This window comes from Triticum aestivum, chromosome 7B (genome assembly GCF_018294505.1).
Source record: "Triticum aestivum cultivar Chinese Spring chromosome 7B, IWGSC CS RefSeq v2.1, whole genome shotgun sequence".
NCBI classification, from domain to species: Eukaryota; Viridiplantae; Streptophyta; class Magnoliopsida; order Poales; family Poaceae; genus Triticum; species Triticum aestivum.
This window is the reverse complement of record NC_057813.1, coordinates 211211357-211224295: the sequence shown is the minus strand read 5'-3', so window position 1 is coordinate 211224295 and position 12939 is coordinate 211211357. Positions and strand designations below refer to the sequence as shown.

The window sequence follows — 12939 nt, the reverse complement described above, 5'->3', positions numbered from 1 at the left end:
TTTCTCTCTCTCTTTTCGTGCATCAGGGTAAGCCTATTAGAATCATGAGTGTCTTTGAAGATATGCAACAAGTTACACAACCAGGTTCAAAAGACACATTTCTGTTCAGACGGAGGCGTAAACCTGTTCTTCTCCTGAGGCCGTCAGTGATGACGCCAGCGACGGAAGCCGTGACGTCACCGAACCCGGGGTCCGTGTGACCGGTGACGGTATGCAGTTGTGGTAGTACTAATTTGTAAGTCTAGTTTTCTACTGCTTCGGTAAAGATCACATGGAAGTATTGGGGTAGAAATACCAGTGGGAATTCTGCCTCCTTTTGGTTGCGCGGATAATCAATCGGGCCTCCATTTTTTCCTCTGCTTCTGACGGAATCTCGGGAATTGGGAGTATACAGGATGATGGCAGTTGGTTCAGTATTGACCCCATGGTGTTAACAGGATGCCTCGAGCTTATTTTCATGGCTACTTAATTTTCTATCTTCCCTTTCCCACTGATAACATTGATGAGATGACACTCTGGTTGTATATAATATCATGATCATCATATAATTTATCGAACACATAAACTGACAGCATTAGGTGGTTTTTGTCAGGAAGAAAATGGATGAACAGAGAATAGCTCGAATATCGGTCACTTGGAGAGGCAGGCAACTTGATGTTGATGCAGACCCAAGCTGTACGGTGAAGGAATTTGGGCAACTGCTCCAGGATTTGACTAATGTTAAACCAGAGACGTTGAAGCTCATAGTTCCACAATCTGCAAATAAAGGTTCCAAGCTGATCAGTCCATTTTTAGACCCCCATTCAAGCTTAACACTGAAAGAAGCTGCTGTCGGTGAGGTAAGATGCGCATGCATTGCATGTATATTCAACATGCTGTTGGGTAATTGCTAATGCAATGGTGAATAACATCATTTCTATGCACCTTTCTCTCTCTCTTTTCGTGCATCAGGGTAAGCCTATTAGAGTGATGGGTGTCTTTGAAGATGAAATTGAGGAAGTATCAGACAATGGAAAAAGACCAGATCTGCAGATAATTGGATTTGAAGAGGAAGAACAATGGCTGAGGCAATGATCTTCAGGCAGGCCCCGTGTTTCACTAAAACTTCCACAGGGGCAATACATCTTCTGTGATTTTCGGACACTTCACTTACCCGGGGCTGAGGTTAGTCAATCTTCTGAACCCATTTGTGTTTTTCGGTTCATATGAGACAGATCCATTGGATAACAATCATGACGCCAGTTTGCTTATAAATCTTACTTCTGCTCATGCTATTTTGTACCTTTACATTTTTTGTCTTCCTGCTTGAATAATTCTATGCTCTTTCCATTGGATCATTCGAGCAGTGTTAGAGTACGTAATGGGCCTAATGGGCCCATTAGTCTTAGGGTTAATTAGAGATAAGGGTCGCTTGCTTAGGGGTCAAGCAAGCCTTGCTTGGGAGTCAAGTAAACCTCTCTATATAAAGAGAGGAGATGTATCAATCTAATCAAGCAAGAATTAAGAAGGAAATCCCTTCCCTCTTGCCCGGCCGTGGGCAAAAAGGCCCCCGGCCAGCCCTCTTGCGCCCTCCTTCTAGCAGTGCCATAACAATTTGGTATCCGACGTGCAGATGGTGTCCACTTTTTGTTAAGGGGTCCAAAATAAAGCGTCCCAGTCCATTTCAGGTTGAGAATAATAAAACAAGCCGAGATGTAAAAGGCTTGTTTTTAGGTGTTAGGTTTGTGTTGCGTCGAGTCATGGTTATAAGTTGGTTAGGCTGCAGCTCGGGGACAAGCTGCATGTCCAGGTGGGGTGTAGTGTTAGAGTATGTAATGGGCCTAATGGGCCCATTAGTCTTAGGGTTAATTAGAGATAAGGGTCGCTTGCTTAGGGGTCAAGTAAGCCTTGCTTGGGAGTCAAGTAAACCTCTCTATATAAAGAGAGGAGATGTATCAATCTAATCAAGCAAGAATTAAGAAGGAAATCCCTTCCCTCTTGCCCGGCCGTGGGCAAAAAGGCCCCGGGCCGGCCCTCTTGCGCCCTCCTTCTAGCAGCGCCATAACAAGCAGTCAGCAGTGTGTATGTCATGGATATTGATTTGCAAAGTATGGAAAAACTAGATTGTGTAATTTAAACAAATATCTATACAGGAGAGCATAGAAGACCCAAAATCATGTTGTCTGCTAATTTGTTTATTTAGTCCAGAATAAATGAACATAATTTTGAAGCCATTTCCATCTCATACCACTAACTTTCTAGAATGATGAAATCCATTTTATACTCCTTGATCGTGTCAGGTGTTGCCTAAAAACTCTACTTTCTCCGTCCGTCCGTCCCAGAATTAGACAACCATGGCATGTTTTTTTTTGAAAAGGGGGGATCCCCGGCCTCAGCATCAGCACGATGCATACGGCCATCTTATTGAAAATAAAACATCCACAAGGTATCAAAGTCTCAGTAGTAGCAAACTAAAAAACAAACGACAAGGCTCACACAGAGCCCAAAGGCTAGATACATAAGCTAGCCCAACAAAGGATAAACCACAACCGGTTGGCTGAACAAAAGACAGGTAAACTAATTGCCTATCCTATTACATGACCGCCATCCAAACCGGCTGAAGATATCCCGTGCTACCGTCTCCCATCGGATAGCACCAGTAACCAAACGCTCCCTGGCCTCCGTCGGAGTGAGTAGCGACCAGGAACGGATAAGTGTCGTGGCTCTGAAGATAACCTGCAAAACATGAGTGTTTGTTATTCTGTTAAAAACAAGATCATTTCTGCAATTCCAAAGCGCCCACACTAAGGCGCACACCCCCCACGCGAATATGCTTAGCTAACCCGGGCTCTACCCTGTTAAGCCAAGCTCCAAACATCATGTTCACCGAATTTGGTGGAGTAATATTGAAAGCCACATGAACAGTTGTCCAAAGAATTCTAGCTAGTGGGCAATCAAAGAATAGATGCTTAATGGTTTCACCCTGATCACAGAAACTACACCTAGTAGGACCTGTCCAATTGCGCTTTGTTAAATTATCCTTTGTTAAGATAACTTGTTTATGGAGAAACCACATAAACACCTTAATCTTCAAAGGAACTTTAACATCCCACACATGCTTGGAGGTCGGGATGGAGCTGGAATTAATAACAGCAACGTACATTGATTTAACAGTGAATTCCCCGGACCTAGTGAGGTTCCAGCGCAGTTTATCAGGTTGTTGTGAAAGCTGGACCTGCATGAGTCTTCCAACTAGATGCAGCCACTGTTCCCAACGATTGCCCACTAACGATCTTCTAAAATGAATATTAAGTGGAATGGAACGAAAAACTGTTGTAACCATAGCATCGCGCCTTTGTACAACACGATATAACGCCGGATACTGGATTGCAAGGGGCGTATCACCGAGCCAACAATCCTCCCAGAATCTCGTGCTGGCACCGTTTCCAACAACATGCTTTGCCCTCTGAAAGAATGAAAGCTTAACTTTCATTAGCCCTTTCCAAAAGGGTGAATCAGTCGGTCTACCCGTGACCTGAGACAAAGTTTTGGTTTGAAGATACTTATTACGAAGGATTTGTGCCCAAGTGGCTTCAGTTCCTGAAGATAACTTCCATAACCACTTGCTAAGAAGGCATCGGTTCTTGACCTCAAGATTTTCAATCCCCATACCCCCTTGGTCTTTAGGCCTACAAATGATATCCCACTTCGCTAACCGGTATTTTCTTTTTAGCTCATCTCCCTGCCAAAAGAAACGCGATCGATAGAAGTCCAGTCTTTTCCTTATCCCAACCGGTACTTCAAAGAAAGACAGAAGGAACATGGGCATGCTCGTCAGCACCGAATTAATAAGAATTAACCGGCCTCCATATGACATGAGCTTACCCTTCCAACAGCTTAGCTTTTTCTCAAATCGATCTTCAATACACTTCCATTCATTGTTCGTAAGCCTACGGTGATGTATAGGAATTCCTAGGTATGTGAATGGCAGCTCCCCCAAACCACACCCAAACAGTTGTTTATAGGATTCTTGTTCCTCTTTGGCTCTACCAAAGCAGAATAACTCGCTTTTATGGAAGTTAATTTTGAGCCCACTCAATTGCTCAAACAAACAAAGCAACAGCTTCATATTTCTCGCTTTTACCAAGTCATGCTCCATGAAAATAATAGTATCATCAGCGTACTGCAGGATGGAGATACCTCCATCAACTAAATGAGGCACCAAGCCTCCAACTTGGCCTGCATCCTTGGCCCTACCTAACAGAACAGCCAACATATCCACAACTATGTTGAACAGAATAGGGGACATCGGATCTCCTTGCCGCAAGCCCTTGTGTGTCTGGAAATAATGACCAATGTCGTCATTCACTTTAATACCAACACTACCCTTCTGCGTGAACGATTCAATCTGGCTCCTCCAGCCCTCGTCGAACCCTTTCATACGCAAAGCTTGTTGCAGGAAAGGCCACTTAACTTTGTCGTACGCTTTCTCAAAGTCCACTTTAAAAATGACTCCATCGAGTTTCTTTGAGTGGATTTCATGGAGCGTTTCATGCAAAACCACCACCCCTTCTAGGATGTTTCTATCTGGCATGAAAGCAGTCTGGGATTGCTGCACCACAGAATGCGCAATCTGTGTGAGTCTATTCGTCCCAACCTTGGTAAAAATTTTGAAACTAACATTCAAAAGACAAATAGGCCGGAACTGCTCAATCCTCAGAGCATCTGTCTTCTTTGGTAGCAAGGTTATGGTTCCAAAATTCAGGTGAAATAGATGAAGCCGTCCAGCAAAAAGGTCATGAAACATGGGTAAAAGATCCCCCTTGATAATATGCCAACATTTTTTATAAAACTCCACCGGAAACCCATCCGGCCCGGGAGCCTTATTGTTCTCCATCTGGGTAATGGCATCGAAAACTTCCTTTTCCGTAAACGGTGCAATCAAGGTAGCATTATCAGAAGCAGTTAGTTGAGGCATATCCTCAGTCCTGGACTCATCAAGGGACACCGCGCTATCCTCCGGCGGTCCAAATAACTGCTTATAATAATCAGTGATGTAGATCTTCAGATTATCGTGACCCACAATTGTGCCTTCATCTTGCTCTAGCTGAAAAATTCTTTTCTTTCTATGTTTGCCATTTGCAATAAGATGAAAGAATTGAGTGTTCGCATCCCCTTGGATTACTTTGCGAACCTTTGCTCTGAGCGCCCACTTCAGCTCTTCTTCACGGAGAAGTTCCTTCAACCTCTTCTCCGCATCAAGCTTACAAGACAATTCAGCAGACTGCAGAATTGTAGATTCAGCTTTAACATCTAAGGATCGTATAAGATGTAGGAGTCTATCCTTTTCAATATTATAAACTCCACTTAGGTGTTTGGCCCATCCCCGTAGAAAGCTCCTCAAATGCCTGATCTTATTCTGCCATCGCTCGACGGACGATCTTCCCCCAGTATCCGTAGCCCACTCCCTAGCTACGAGATCCAGGAAACCTTCTCGTTCAAACCACGCCGTTTCGAAAGAGAAGGTATTTTTGTTTCCCACGTGCCTTGGTTCACCGGAGTCGACGAACAAAGGCGTGTGGTCTGAAATCCCTCGCGTGAGAGCCTGAACCGTGACGAGAGGGAATTTCTGCTCCCATTCGGCACTTGCTAGCACCCGATCCAACTTCTCATATGTTGGATTGGGTAAAGAGTTAGCCCAGGTGAATTGGCGACCAGAAAGCTCGATCTCTCTCAGATCCAAGCTCTCAATGATGGTATTAAACATAAAAGACCATCGGCCGTCAAAGTGATCATTATTCTTCTCCTCTCTCCTCCTAATGATGTTGAAGTCCCCCCCAACCAAAATGGGAAGTTGTTCAGATCCGCAAATACGAACCAAGTCTGCCAAAAACTCCGGTTTAAGCTCCGGTTGTGCGGCCCCATAGACCGCCACCAGGACCCAGTTAAACCCATCAACTTTAGACCTGACTCGAAATTTGACCGCGAAGTCACCCATAACAACGCTCCGGACTTCCAGTGAGTCACATCTCACACCAAGCAAGATGCCACCGGACCTCCCTCTTGGAGGAAGACAATGCCAGTCGAACTCCACTCCTCCCGACAACGTGTTAAGAAACTGTGGTGCAAAATTATCCCTACCAGTTTCAGAGAGCGCAATGAAGTCCAAACTGTGCTCTAAAGAAGCCTCCGCTAGAAACCTACGTTTAGCCAAGTCCTTAAGACCTCTGCTATTCTAGAAGATTCCTTTCATAGCTCATCATGGAATTTTTTAGCAGTACAAATCCTAGCACTCCTACGTACCGCGGATGCGGGATACACCTTCCGCTTCCACTTACGTTTAGGATTGTTATTTCCCGTAACCCGGTCCTCATAACCAGGCTCCGGTTGTGCAGTTACTACTTCATCCACACCGACTTCCTCTTCATCAGACTCCGCAGACGGAGGAACAAGATCCGCACAGAAATTGTCAAGCACCCGTACCCCCAATGCATCAATTTCCGCATCATTCATAGGTCTTACAGCCGCCAGGTTTCTAATGGTTTCTAAGGCTCGTTCCGCTTCCAAATCTAAGAGATCATTAATAGAATTTGAAATTTCAGAATTATCATTCCCAAGCGATACCCCTACTTGGTTGGCATTATTAATAATCTCGTCCTTAGAAAAGTGCAAGATGGAATTAGATAAATTAACTGACATACCAGTAGTGGCCTCCACATCCCGGAGCTTGGCCGCCCGCATAGCGCACCGCTGCTGAATGTCGTCCACCTCCGGTAGGTCCTGGATACGTGAGCTCATCTGTCTCCCCTGAGAAGCCGGGTCCGGGATCCCCCCGAACGCAATTACCTCCTCCCGAGTAATGGCAGTCGGAGGGGACCGGGTGGGGGAAGACCTCCGAAGGTCGGGGGAGAAGCCAGAAGGGAGATGCGCCAGAGCCGCCTGCTCTAGTCCCTACCCCCCAGCTCTCACTCCTGCAGACGAGAGCACTACCGTCTCGGCCGCCGCCGAGGCAAGAGGATCCAGGGCCACCCGCCCCAGCCCACCGGCCATCGCCTCCGGCTGGCTCGCCACCCGCAGAGTTCCCGAGAGGCAATCATCCAGGGCCACCCGCCCCAGAGATGGATCACCAGCACTGACCCCAGGCGCCACAGGGGTCGACACCTGTGACAAGGTAGGAGGAGAGGTAGTCGTGGCCGCCTGCCCCGACACCCCTCCCCTCGGAGAAATAGCCAAGCCGAGCTCCTGCCGGCCGCTCGATGGCACCGACGGCCCTGGGCGCACCGGCGACCCCAGAGACTCCACCGCGCGCCCAGCCATCGCTCGAGCGCCATCCATACGCCGAAGAGCCGGTCCAAAGTCCAAGACCGGGAGCGAATGCTCAAAAGCCTCATCAGAGTCAACCCGATCACTCCACAGGTGAGGAGGGGCTGACGACGACTGAAAGGACCCAAACCGCAAAGAGTTATGAGGCGTGGATGAAGTGTGAGACGGCTCCACTCCGGATCCGTTCCCAGGCTCCTGAGCTATAGGTCCCGAACCGTTGGACTCCTGTCCAGCCTCCTCAGTCGGTCCCCCAGATCAAGCAGCATCCCCTCCCCCTTCGTGCATGTCCACATCAGTACCCACGGCCACCACAGCAAACAGTTCCGCATCCTCAAACTCTATGTCAAGGGGAAATACCTCTCCCCTATATGTCCAATTGACGACATCCGGAACATACTCTATGTCCAAAATACTGACACGCAGTCTGGCCACCCCCTGTGCTCGAGTGAACGCCATATCAACCTGCTCCGTCTTACCAACCAACCTCCCCAAACTAGCCACCACACGAACATCCGCCATAGCCTCAGAAGGCGCTCCAGAAAAACGCAGCCACAGCTGAGTAAGCGGCTTCCACTTAGGCTCAACTTTCTTCCATTCATGAAACTCTAAAATACCAGTAGTGCCTGGCACCTTACACATCCCAAAGCTCAGCAATCGCTGCAAGTCCTCAACTGAAGGGAACTCAACTCTGAACACTCTCTCCTCAACAGAAACAAGGTCCCACTGAAAATCACCCGGAGCCAGCTGCTGCAGTCTCTGCACAATCTGAGCCTGTGAGACATCTCCCTGGGTGACCTTCACTAAACCAGTAGTAAGACTCTGAGCATCAACTGGAATCTCCCTCGCAGCTGTTGACTCAAAAAACATAAGCTCAACACAGTACACGCCGTAGACTGTAAGAGCTGGAGTCTGCTCCCTCAAAAAAGGACACTCTCCCGACGCATGAGCCGGCTTGCCACAGGAGTCACAAAGTTGGGCCACACATTCCGCAATGAAATGACCTTTCTCACCGCACCGGTAACAGAGCATCCTCTCTTTTTTACGAGCATACTTGGATGCCCGCTCTACCTCAGCCCGGTCAGCCGCCTCGGTGTCTTTTGCAGTCCCAGGAACATCAACAACAGCAAGAGCATTAACCACCTCCATAGCCTGGGATGGTAACTCCGGGGCAACATGGTCCGTATCCATTACCGCATCGGCAGTGTCAGCCACCCTGGGTGGAGGCGGTCGGCTAGACCTCCCTCGGCCTCCACCACGGCCACGGTATCCGCGAAACCCTCCTCTCTGTCTGTGATCCGGGCCTGACGCCCCCTCAACAAAGCCTCCAGCTGGGCCTAGAAACGGTCTCTCAGCCGACCCGTCGCTCTGCCATGCAAACCCACGGCCTCCTCCCGTGGAAGAAGAACCATGATGTTGACCGACACCATATGCGTCATAACCGTCATCACCCCACTTGCCTCGTGGAGGAGCATTTTTACCCCCAATGTTGTTAACCTGCCCGCCCTGAGCCTGAGTCTGCCCAATCCTGTTTTGCGCTTGCGGAACGGCCAGATGATGCGGTGACGCCCGCTGCTGACCAGCATGATGCACACTCCTAGACTCGGTTGATCCTCCCGCCCGGCCGGCCGCATCTATCCCCGGCGCCGCGGGTCCGGTCCCGGTCGAACCCACCGCAGCAGTCACCGATGAAGTGGCCACCGGAAGGGGGGGCCGATGCTCACCCCGGTGAACCGGTGCCACAGGCCTTAGTCCGCCCCGACCCGCCGTCGTCGGCAACGTCGCCGAGACCCGGGCTCCCTGTGTCGAGGGGACTTGGTTGCCTCCCGGCTGCCGTAAAGGAGGAGGCGGAGCACTGCGGTTGTGCTGCGGCTGGGGCGCACCACCACGCCCAGCAGCGCCCCCGACCGGCGCAGGCGGCCGAAGCCCAATCGGAGGGGCTCCACGACCAGACCCCTGAACCGGCGGAGCAGCTCCTCCCCGACCTGCCACGCCGCTTGCCGCGGGCGGAGGCGCATTCCCCCGGCCAGCCATCGCGTGCAGCGGTGGAATCCTCCTAGCTCGGCGAGCACCGCAGACAGGATAGCCACGACGCCCCGACCTTCGAACCCTAGCGCCTTCCACTGACGGCGCAGGAGCGATCGAGTCTCTATGATTGAACGTGCATGGCTCGATAGAAAAACCGGTATGGGCTTCAGAACTAACATGGGCCGCATACCCATGATGATCCGGCCCAACGCCCACATCGGTCGCAACCGAATGCTCCGGCCCAGCCGCACGCAGCAGCCGAGCGAGCGCTGCCGCTCTCGAGGTTTGAATCGCGGCCGCCGCAGCTGCCACTGCCGGCGCCGGTGATCTCGAACCCCGGGGCGAACTCCGCATCTTCTTCTTCCGTTTTACCGTAACCCATTCTTCCGGACGAATCAAATCAAAAACCGTAAGTTTCGGCAAACTAACCTTGGGTATTGGACCTTTCCATGGCCGAAGCGCCGAAGCCGACGTCTTCCGATGAACTATTCGACGGATTATCTCAACCTTGTCGCCGGCCTGCAGCCCCGCACGAGCCAGATCCTCCGGAGGTACAACCCGATCCACCGTAGTTGCCACTTCCTCTTCGGAGTACCCGGAATTAAAGAACTCGCAGATCAGATCGGAAGGTGAAGGTGACGGCGGCGACTCCACCGGCGGTTCCGCCCCATCGTCTTCTGCGTCCTCCTCGTCATCAGTCGCCAACGCCCAGAATCTGCCCCCCACCCGCCACCGATCACCAGCGCAAGCCGGCGGTTCCGCCGTTGAACCCTGAACGCCCTCACGAGCGGCCCCGCGATCGCCTCTCATCCGCCTATCCGTGTCTAGGCTAGGGTACCTTGTGTGTGTGTGAAGACGGAAGAACAACCATGGCATGTTGGTAGTAGCAAGTTTCTGTCTGATTTGTATAATCGTGGGTAGGCCAATCATGGCATCTTAAATTAAAATTGTGTGCTTATTTGCCTTTTGGGTGCCAGTTGAATCCACCACCTTCAGAAGCTCTGAAAAGAATGCACATGCTTGCTTGTAACCCCGGCATAATTGCGATCATGAACAAGGTAACAATCTTCAAGTGGCCGGTCTGTTTCTTTGTGTAGTTTCATATTTAGACAGTTAATTTTTTCAGGTTTTTCAGCATAGATGGCGAGTGGGAATCATGACTGAAGTGGCACCAGTGGGATATGTATGTGTTAGTCCAAAATGCATTCTAGGCTTCAATAAGGTGAATATAAGTTACTCTCATACAGTACAATTAATATTCATTGCGCAGCAATATTTGTTTTCTGAGGGTATATTGTGTGCTATCCATATAGAACATAGGAGAGGAGATGCCCCTTCGCCTACGAACTGATGATTTGAAAGGATTTCGGAAGTACGAAAGTATCAAGAAAACTCTGCTCCATGAACTTGTAATTTTTTTGGTTTTATATTCCCATAGAATTTGTATTTCGTATGTGGATTACCTTTTTGCTATAGTTACGGGCTTTTAAATTTTTTTTACTTGTCTATTCATTGATTTCAGGCTCATATGGTGCACTCTGAGCATGATGCCCACTTTTTCGCTCTTAATAAGCAGGTTCTTTATTTTAGCTGCCCCAGTTGCCTTTGTTTGCCAGCTGTTTGCTTTGACTTCACCTGATCCTCAACTTACAGTTATTTTTCTGTTCAGTTGAATGAGGAAGCTGGGTCCTTGGACTGGACCAAATCAAGTGGACATGTGCTGAGTGGCCACAAAATATCTGATTCCTATGAAGATGCGTTTGATTTAAACGGAAGCTCGTGTTGTCGGTCACAAGCTTGGGGGCGGATCGAGTTCACTGGCAAGTGCCTGTGTGTTGCAAGGAGTAGCTGCTTATCAGCTTCTCTTGAGTGCATCATCAACAGATTTGGGGAGTTCCCACAGTAGTGTTACTAAATCTGTGGAGAAATATGATGTAGGATCAGCAGGTTTTGTGGCATCTACAGAGCAGAATACCATAGGTTATTCTGAGCCTGTTCCTGATGATGTTGCCAAGAAAAGCTCTGTTGGTTGCCTAGAACCTGATCCTGATGATTCGGCAGATGTTGACATGCTTAACAAGGAGATCAATGGTGAGCATGATAATGAACCTGATCCTGATGATGGTACTAGTGAGTTTGTCCTGGAATCTGGAAACAAGACGGAAGTGGAGATGGAGCTGAGAATTGACTCCACAGTTCTGAAATGTGAACCTGATCCTGATGACTCCTCTAGCTCTATTCAAAACCAGGTGGTGTGCATTGATGGGAAGCACATGGGAGAACCTGATCTGGATGCTAGTACCTGTGGAGCTGTTCTGAAACCTGGAAATAAGATTCGAGCGGAGATTGGTCAGAGCAGAAAACACTCAGTTTTGGAGTCTGAACCTGACCCTGACGATCATGCTGCTAATTTAAAGAGAGATGAGCTGCAAAGAATAGAAGAGCCAGTGGCAGCCCTCTGTTCGTGTCTCCAGAAGGCTATTGAAATGCTTCGGTCGCAAGCTACACCTTCAGAGGCATCCTCTGCACTTCAAACACTCTTCAAAATTATCAAGAATGTGATAGAGAACCCAAATGGCATTCGATATAGAAGATTGCGCAAGGTATGCTTGGTTTCTGTATGTTATGCTTTGTCTTCTGATGCACTAAAACAGATTGTTGCTAATTATCATCCTTTTGTCCAAACTTCTAGACCAATCTGCATTTCCAAAGGAGCGCGGCGAATTACAAAGGTACATCTCTTATCTCTGCAAAGTCCCACTAGTCTTAAAACTTCTGCTGCACACTATAGGAGTAACTGCGTTCTTCCCTTTCCCTCTGAAAACCAGCTGCGATGGAGGTCCTCGAGTTGATTGGCTTCCGCGAGGATGTGGTCTCGGATGAGATTGGGCGTGCGGAGACCTACCTGGTTCTGAAAAGGAAGGATCCTGTGTTGCTGTGGCTTGCGAAGTCCTCTCTTGAAGTATCCATGGCTTGACCCTGTCGGCTGTATACCTGCATTTCATCCCCTTTGTGCTGCGAAAATGGTTTAGTTTGTTCTTGTGCAATGAGAATGAGAACATGAAACTCTGTGTTGTCTGTCAGCTTCTCAGCTGTATACCAAAGATATGTGATTGCGGATAGACTCGTAAACATCTTCTCCAGGGCTTGTGCTAGATTGAATTGGTTTTGGAAAAACATTGACCATCACATATGCTGTCTGTGCTCAGTGATCCCCTTTTGGAGAGACCGTGACACTTATTCTTTTTTTTTTTGTGTGTGTGCGTGGAGAGTGTGACACTTCTTTTTAGATCAATCGGCCAGGCTTTATTAATCGATAGGAATGGATCCAGGGATCAGGATCATGCAAATACCCTGACCTAAAACTTCATAATTTTGTAGGATACTGATTATAGATCTTATGATTTTGTTGCAAAAGGTGCACTAGCTGGTACCCTCATTTTACTAATGCACTAGCTGGTGAAGCTCACGCTGACAGGGATGGTTTGAAGCTGGCAAGAGATCACACAGACATTCTAACGTGATCATGCAGAATGGGAGCCCTCAATTGCTGAATTTCTGGGAAGGTTGCAATGCAAAAAGGGAGCGTTTTTCCACTGTTTGTTTCGTCGA

The 12939-nt window shown here is 48.6% G+C and overlaps 1 protein-coding gene and 1 pseudogene across 1 annotated transcript; one reads left to right on the top strand and one right to left on the bottom strand.

Annotated features, from left to right (window-relative positions):
• Positions 1-599: 599 nt before the first annotated feature.
• On the top strand, positions 600-12520 carry LOC123159248 (uncharacterized; annotated as a pseudogene).
• LOC123159249 (uncharacterized) lies at positions 2363-10381 on the bottom strand. The gene is made up of 2 exons (XM_044577074.1): positions 9757-10381; positions 2363-2715 (listed from the first exon to the last, which is right to left on the bottom strand). The coding sequence occupies exons 1-2, from the start codon at positions 10255-10257 to the stop codon at positions 2557-2559; spliced, it is 660 nt and encodes a 219-aa protein (XP_044433009.1). The 5' UTR covers positions 10258-10381; the 3' UTR covers positions 2363-2556.
• Positions 12521-12939: the final 419 nt, after the last annotated feature.

Excerpts from the sequence above, each read along its gene's own strand:
- LOC123159249 (XM_044577074.1), bottom strand. The coding sequence starts at position 10,257 with ATGATTGGCCTACCCACGATTATACAAATCAGACAGAAACTTGCTACT. Across the intron at positions 2,716-9,756 it reads GGAAAGGTCCAATACCCAAG|GTTATCTTCAGAGCCACGAC; the intron begins GTTAGTTTGCCG and ends CATGTTTTGCAG.